The sequence below is a fragment of the Coptis chinensis genome, chromosome 7 (assembly GCF_015680905.1).
Source record: "Coptis chinensis isolate HL-2020 chromosome 7, ASM1568090v1, whole genome shotgun sequence".
Lineage (NCBI taxonomy): Eukaryota > Viridiplantae > Streptophyta > Magnoliopsida > Ranunculales > Ranunculaceae > Coptis > Coptis chinensis.
In genome coordinates, this window is record NC_141462.1 from 27,548,619 (window position 1) to 27,557,500 (window position 8,882).

The following is an 8,882-nucleotide window of genomic DNA, read 5'->3' on the forward strand; positions in this document are numbered from 1 at the left end:
CTGAAGCTAGTCCCTCCATTAGGCCAGCTAGTCCCTTACAGACATGTAACAATTTTACTTTACTGGAGACAGTGGAAGCTGTTCCAATGGAGGCACAAAGTAAGAAAATGTCGAAGGTAACTGGGAAGAATGGGAGGAAAGATGAAACGAAAAAGGGAATACAGAACAAGTGGAAACTTCTGCAGTTCACCGGCATGGGACTAGAGCTCAAGCTAAGGTGCATGGCAAATATCTCCCTATTTCCCAATGAGGACACTCTTTTGGAACATTAGAGGAGTGATGAAGAATAAAGCTAGAGATAGACTTAGAGAATTCGTCATTTCTCATAGTCCTGATCTTGTTTGTTTGGCTGAACCTTTAGTTAGACCACAAGTAACTATGTTGGACTCTTTTGGTATGAATTATTTTGAGAATACGTTGCTTCATAATGACTCTCAGAATAGAATTGGAAACTTATGGGTCTTTTGGAAAAAAGGCATCTCTGCCTCAGTGGTTGCAGCTTCTGACCAACAATTAACTATTCTGGTTAATGGATGTGTTGTGTCCTTTGTACATGCAAACTGCTGGCTTGGAAATAGAAGAGAGTTATGGAGAGATCTGAGCTGGCTGAATCCCACTATGCCATGGCTGGTGATGGGTGACTTTAATGTTGTGCTGAGATATGATGAAAAGAAAGGAGGTAGACAACCTAACAGACTAGCTATGCAGGAGTTTAATGACTTTGTCAATACAACAGACCTGATAGAAAGTAATTGGGAGGGAAATAAATACACATGGTGCAACAACCAAAGAGGTAATAAAAGGGTTATTTGCAGGTTGGATAGAGCTTTCTTTAATGAAGCTTGGAATCTCAGGTTTGCTGGGTGGAAATGTAAGGTAGGCTCACGGCAAGCATCTGATCACTCTCCTTTGTTGGGCATGCACCCTAATATTCCTAAGCCTAGGAATATTCCATTTAGGTTCAACAAGATGTGGCATTCACACCCCACCTTTTTGGAAATGGTTAATGAGAGCTGGACGCAAGAATTTGAAGGCAGGCCTCTCCCTCCTCTCCTTAAGGTAATGCGAAAGCTCCAACGCCTGAAAATGGTTATAAAGAAATGGAACTTAGAGGTATTTGGTCACACAGATACCGCCATCAGGAAAGCTGAAGATGAACTTCTTCGAATGCAACAACATGTTGATCTGGAAGTTGAAGATGATCTCCTCATGGCAGAAGTGATACAGAAAGAATTTGAACTGGATACAGCTAGAGGAAACAGATCTTCCCTACTGAGACAGAAAAGTAGAACCTGTTTTGAAGATGAGGGTGATAGAAACACTACATATTTCCATAACATATGCAAGATTAGACAGGGGAGCCTCCATGTTCACGTAATTGATGACGGAGAGTGGCAATCGCTCTAGAGGATCGAGCAGATTAAAGAGTATGTAATGTGCTATTATGCAGATAAATACAAGGAGGTTCAAGTGCAAGAAGATCCGAGCTATTGAGCCTTATACCCAAAGTTGATCAATGACGAAGCAAATTACAATCCGGACAAGAGTGCCTTCTTATGAGGAAATCCGTAAGATCTGTTTTCAAAGATGAATATTGATAGTTCACCTGGACCCGATGGATTCCAAGGGCACTTTTACTTCAAATGTTGGAATATTATATAAAGAAGACGTGCGGGGCTATCCAGTCTTTCTTCATCCAGGGGTGTTTACCTAGGGGATTGAACTCAAATTTTATTGCTTTGATCCCGAAGGATAAAAATGCCAAGAAACTCAGTCAATATAGACCCATATGCATGGGTAATTTTCTTTTTAAGATCATTACTAAACTTCTACAGCTGCGGCTTAATGAGTTGGCTGATGATATCATCACACAAGAGCAAACTGGTTTTGTCCCTACAAGATGTTCTCAAACTAGCATCTCCATGGCATCTGAAATGATGAATGAGTTGAAGAAGGATCGATTTGGTGGATCTCTAGCTATCAAGTTGGATATAAGTCAGGCATATGATACAATGAGTTGGAGATTTCTTTTCCAAGTTATGCAAAGACTGGGATTTGCAGGCACCTGGATTAAATGGATAAGGGACGATTGGAGCTCGGCCACGATTTCAGTGCTAATTAATGGTGGACCTGTGGGTTTCTTTGGCATGGAGAGAGGACTCAAGCAAGGAGATCCTCTCTCCCCTCTGTTGTTTGCCTTGGCTGAAGACACCTTGAGTAGAGCTTTGCATTTTCTCAGGGAAAAAAACCATCTCAAGCCACTAACTATCATTAAGAAAGTGGCAACACCTAGCCATCTCATATTTGCAGATGATATCATTATATTTGCAAATGGTGAGATAAGAGGTATTAAAAAGCTCAACCACATCCTTCAAAGGTACCAAAAGGCAGCTGGACAACTCATTAGTCAAGCCAAAAGTAAAGTGTTCTTTAGTAGCTTTACTCATCTCAGGAAACAGGATGTACTGATGGAGCTGAATATGGTTGAAGGCTATCTGCCGGAGAAATATTTGGGGGTCAGTTTACATCAAGGGAGAGTTACCAGGGCCTGTGTAACACCAATATTGGACAAGATTAAGAAGAAACTCACAGGGTGGAAGGGAAAGAGGTTGTCTTTTCAAGGGAGAATCACTCTGATAAAATCTGTTCTTTGTAGCATACCAGTCTACAACATGTCCATCTACAAATGGCCAATGTCTGTGGTCAAAGAAGCTGAAACTATTATGAAAAACTTTCTATGGTCGGGAGATCCTACTATAAGAAAAGGTGTGACTGTAAGCTGGGAAAGAGTGTGCAAGCCTGCTTGTGAAGGTGGACTTGGGATTAGAAGGCTCAAACATGTGAACACTGCTGTCTTGATGAAAATGGCTTGGGAAATTCTAAATGGTGAAACTATTTTTGCTTTGTTCATGAAAGCAAAATATTTCAACCCAGATGGAGAGATTATTAAATCACACAAGCCAACCTCTATATGGCCTGGGATCATGAAAGCTCTCGAGGAAGTTAAAAATAGAACTCAATGGGTGATAGCCAATGGGGAAAAGGTAGACATATGGAGGGATAATTGGTTAGGGACTCAGTCCCTCAAACACATGCTCAACGTCAGTACAATGGATCTGAAGGGATGTAGAGCTCGGGTATGTGACCTGCTTGAAGGGGATAGTTGGTGTATTCCTGATGTGCTGCAAGATGTAATGCAACGGGTCCATAAAAGCCCATCATCTGTCCTTAAGTGTAGCTCTGCCTTCGAAGACTATGCTATCTGGTGCCCTGATTTGAAGGGAAACTTTTCGACGAGGTCAGCATATGAAGAGATTAGAAAAAGAAAGCCGGTGGTTGAATGGATGACAAATATATGGAGGAGTTCAATCCACCCTCGGGTATCAGCTTTGGCGTGGAAGATTATACAAAGAGGAGTGCCAACCGATGACAGAGTATAGAAGAAAGGCATCTATCTACCCTCTTGTTGTAGATTGTGTGAAAACAATGTTGAATCCAACCACCACCTGTTCTGGCAGTGCGAGTTCACTCAGAAGCTTTGGAGATGGCTAATACAGGTTTTTAAAATCAACACCGACATTAATAGCTTCCAAGACACAATGAAGATCAACAAGAATTGAGAGCCCTCGCTTTGGGATCCGTGGAAATCGAAGTGTTATATCATGCCCGTGAGCATTTGGAAGGAAAGGAATAAGGTGTACTTTGAAGACAAGCCAAAGCTTCAAAAAAGTGCTGCAAGTACTACGATGAGATTGCAGCTCATGACCACCGGTAAACTCTCGAATGGTCACCGTTACAATAACCCATCGAGTTTGACATTCTCGATTCTCGAATATTGGTATAAGAATGAAAAAAAAGCCAAGCAGTTAAACAATGTACATGGATTCCACCGAACCCGACATAGTGAAGCTTAACACCGACGGTTCGGCAATGGGAAATCCCGGACCTTCCAGGATTGGCATATCTTTCGGAAGGAGTATGGGTCAATTCCCGCTCACCCTCGGCATGAATATTGGGTTGGGTGATAACTACAGAGCTGAAAGTGTATGGCTATCCTTATCGGAGTTGAGACCGCAATCACTAAAGGATGGCTGAAGTTGTGGATTGAAACCGATTCGCAAGCAATTACTTGAAGCGTTGAAACTGGGAATGTCCCATGGATGATGCAACCACGGTGGTTAACATGTACGAGAGAGGTTGACTAGATGGACAATCTCTTCTATATGGAGGGAAGGCAATACCACCGCGGACTTGTTGGCTAAACGAGGAATAACAATAGTGAAGGAGAAGTGAACACCACGATTGGGCTTAATTAAGTCGGGTCGCGTAAATGGGAAGCCCCATTTCAAAGATTTTATAGATTTGTGTGAGAGTTTGCTTCAACATACTTGTCTAGGATTACAGGCATGTTTTGGAGAGTCCGAAAATAGGGGACAAAGATGTTGCCCACCCTATACCATAATCCTTTTGTATTTCCGTTAAAGTTTTAATATATTTGACTTACCAAAAAAAAAAAAAAAAAAAAAACAAACCATTTCCTTCCTTCTTAAACCATCTCCTAATCCCGCAACACCTAATAAAGACCTCTAGCTCAATTAGGAATAGGTTAGTGTGATAGTAAGTGGCAGATGTGTTTGATCGACCGCTTCCTTGTTGTCATTGAGATTGTAAGGTAAAGTGTGCCCACCGCATTAATCGGAGTAGCTTAAACTTGAGCGGAAAAATCAATGAGTGGTTTTGTCTTGACATTTATGTGAGGACCTACTTAAGGGACGCTTATTCGAAGTTTTAGAAACGAACCCGCTAGGCATTTCATAGTATTACTCATAGTATTTATATTCGTATCATAGATGATTGATTATTATGCATATATTAGCTTAGGTTTTGACTTGGTTATTCTTATTCATTTGCTAGTGAGAGATGTATAGATAGTTGGGACATGAATGAGGAAACAATAGTTTTATTTCTTAGTCGTTGTAGTATAGATGAAGTTTGTGAGTACCTTCCTTTGGAAAACTCTCCACGAGGCTATAACTCGTCCACTAGGGAATTCATAGTGGTTTAAGGCCTTGTTGCATATGGTCAATGCAATCGCCTTTCAGTAAACGAGAGTAGATAGAACTCCATTTTTGGTCGCTTTTATTCTAATTTCTCATCTTTTGCTTGAGGACAAGCAAAATGCTGTTTTGGGGGTGGTTTGATAAGAGCCCAAAACTGTAGTTTTAACCCTGTAACAGTCATACTTTTAGACCAATTATGTGAGTAATAATTAGTCTAAAAGTATGACTGTTACAGGGTTAAAACTACAGTTTTGGGCTCTTATCAACAACCGCAAAACAGGCTTAGAAACAAAGTCGTAAGAACACACAACAAATCTAGGAGGAAAAACACACTCAAAGGCACTCCTAGACTTTTATGACCGTGTGCGCTTCCAATCGATCTAGACACACCCAAAGGGACTCCTTGACTTTTACGACCGTGTGCGATTCCAAGCGATCTAGCGTACATATGTAAGGAGACACAAAATAAGAATGAACGCCAAGGAACCAAAAAGTGAAAAGATAAAAGATAATAACAAAGAAATAAAGAAATAAAAATTGACCAAAGCCCTTAAGTAGCACAGGAATAAAATGAAAAGGACATCTAAGAAGATGTGGTCTGAAAAAGAGCAGAGATTTAAAAAAAAATAGTATAATACTTTCCTTCGTCTAGTTAAAGTACGGTATAGGTAAAGAACGGTGCGTTCGTTTTTTTGCATGGTGTGGTACGGCGACCGAAAACAATAGCCAATGCAAATATCAAATACCAAAACTACATATACAAACAGACCCTAACTTGAATTAGAAAAACTCTGATTTGATATGTAATGTTTAAATTACTTGAGGTTACTAAGGATTTTAAATAGTTTACGTTTTTAGAGACAGCCACAGGTGACCAATCTATAGCGAAAAGGAATTGTGTTCACTGTCAATTAAAATTTAATGATAAAAAAAATAATAATAAAAGAAAGAAAGAAAGATAAGACGTCTGACCACAAAGCCTGTACACCTCTTATCAAATGTTACAGGCGTGACTATAAATGGAAGAAGCACGCTGTAGGAAGCGACAGGATCAACAAACAAAAAAAAAAATCAACGGTAGTCATATTATCACTACGTATGTGTGCTGTGACACCAATTGCTTCCAAGTTTGTTTTTTTTTTTTTTTTCATGAAACAGTAAATGATGGAATTGGTATAAACGAACCCTTATAAAAATATGTAGGGCGAAACGATAGCTACAAATAGAATAAATCAATGAGTATACGATAGTTCATGGTTAGGAAGGTGGTTAATCAATTTCCCACATACATAAGAAAGAGTGTACAAACCTTTGATTTCGCGAAAGCTTCTCAGTTAGAGTAGGGTAGTCCAACCGATCTAAGATAGGAAAAAACAAATATAAGATCAGAAAGTGGAGTTTGCTTACCAGGCGGCACTATTTATGAAGAACTATCGTGGCGCAAGCTTAAGGGAAGAAGATAATGACTTGAATCTTTTAGGCATGAGAAAGAATATACATTGGAAGAAGTAGTCTGGAGACGGCGAAGACACGAAGAGTTAAAGTACGCTACAGGTAAAGAACGGTGCGTTCGTTTTTTTGCATGGTGTGGTATGGCAACCGAAAACAATAGCCAATGCAAATATCAAATACCAAAACTTCATATACAAACAGACCCTAATCCCCATTAGAAAACTCTGATTTGATATGTAATGTTAAAATTACTTGAGGTTACTAAGGGTTTTAAATAGTGTACGTTTTTAGAGACAGCCACAGGCGACCAATCTATAGCGAAAAGGAATTGTGAACTGTCAATTAAAATTTAATGATAAAAATAATAATAATAATAATAATAAATAAATAAATAAATAAATAAATAAAGAAAAAAAAAAAAAAAAAAAAAAAAGAAAGATAAGATGTCCGACCACAAAGCCTGTACACCTCTAATCAAATGTTACAGGTGTGACTATAAATGGATAAGCACACTGTAGGAAGCGACATGATCAACAAACAAAAAAAATCAACTGTAGGCATATTATCACTACGTATGTGTGCTGTGACACCAATTGCTTCCAATTTTTATTTTTTTATTTTTTTTCATGAAACAGTAAACGATGATATTGGTATAAAAAAACCCTTATAAAATATGTTGGGAGAAACGATAGCTACAAATAGAATAAATCAATGAGTGTACCATAGTTCATGGTTAAGAAGGTGGTTAATCAATTTCCCACATACATAAGAAAGAGTGTACAAACCTTTGATTTTGCGGAAGCTTCTCAGTTGGAGTAGGGTAGTCCAACCGATCTGAGATAGGAAAAAACCAAATATAAGATCAGAAAGTGGAGTTTGCTTACCATGCAACACTATTTATGAAGAACTATTATGGCGCAAGCTTAAGGGAAGAAGACAACGACTTGAATCTTTTAGGCATGAGAAAGAACATATATTGGAAGAAGTAGTCTGGAGATGGCGAAGAAGCGAAGAATTAAAGGTTTTTTTTTTTTTGTTTAATTGAGCTATTAGAAACAATATATGGAGAAGAAGAGGAGCCGAAGTGGGCGACTGATATTTGATTGGCGCTTAGAAATTCGTTGTAAAAGAAATGATTCACCAAGCAACGTAAATAATTTCATGAGCGAAAGGGGCGCTGGCATTAAACTTCAAGAATCAAATAAGGGCAGTAAGACCAAATAAACAGTAAGAAATATACTAAATCAAGAAGTCATATAGAGCATTTTCTACACGCAGCATCATTGCACCAAGCATAATGCTAGCAAAAGTTCCAATGTTTAAGTATGTGTATGTATGCAAAGTTTTAAAATTCCACAAATAACCATAAAGTTTTTTTTTGCACAAAATAAAGAGGTCAAGTAGGGGAAAAAAATCAGAAAAATGACCAAAAAGATAATAATAATAAAAAATAATATACATACAGTACTACACTTTGATTCCATCCATCCAATTTCAGCTCCTAAGACAATCCAGTAAGGCTCAGTGTATAATTAGTTCTTGACCAACATGAATTAACATATCATAAAACTCGTCTCCTGAATAGTGTATTCATGACAATTAATTTTGCTTTGCTTATTTCATCGAGCAATAGAAAACCTGCAGAGAAACCCTGAAATTGGACACTGTTAAAAAGAGAACACAACTGATAAATTGTGTCATACCTTGGTAAACGGCTATGTTTTTCATGTTGCACCTTTTTCTTTCCCTTTGTTTGTTATTTAACTTGTATATGAAGGAATAGATATAGTATAAGTACCAAGATGACCATTGTCGTTAATACAATGCACAGAAAAACATTTTTTTAATAAAACACAGTCATGATCAATAATATATATTAAAGGAAAAAACGACAATCCATACGGCTTCATTCATTTGTTGTACAAATTTCAAGAGAGGAAGAGATTCAACTGCACAAACAAATTGCATACTCAATCGAGATGAGTTAATAACTAATATAAATCCATTCAATACCACTTAGTAATTATCGTATTTTAACTACACACATAAAGCCATTGACATGTCCTACATATTATGTGATGCTACTTTGCATGTAATATTCCACCTTAAAATATTTCTCATTTGAGCGTGCAGACAATGTCTAAAACCTATAATTCATGAGAAGGAGTCCCAAATCAAGCTATTTCCACATCTCATGACATCATCTTCTAATAGAAATCTTTCCAAGCCTTATTGGTGTTCGGTACAACCAATTCCCAACTGCATACTAAGAAATAACCCTACTAAAAGTTTAATCAGCCCCAAAGTGAAATCATTACACCATTCAAATCATCTACCTCACACTTTCAACTTTTAAGAGGCGTCAGCATT

General features: G+C 38.1%; 1 protein-coding gene across 1 annotated transcript; it reads left to right on the forward strand.

Annotated features, from left to right (window-relative positions):
* The first annotated feature begins 279 nt into the window (after positions 1-279).
* LOC147486902 (uncharacterized) lies at positions 280-1,407 on the forward strand. The gene has a single exon (XM_086573884.1). It carries the CDS (start codon positions 280-282, stop codon positions 1,405-1,407), a length of 1,128 nt encoding a protein of 375 aa, XP_086430010.1.
* The last annotated feature ends 7,475 nt before the right edge of the window (positions 1,408-8,882 follow it).

Bases quoted from the DNA above. Each gene is read 5' to 3' on its own strand.
- LOC147486902 (XM_086573884.1), top strand. From the start codon at position 280: ATGAAGAATAAAGCTAGAGATAGACTTAGAGAATTCGTCATTTCTCAT.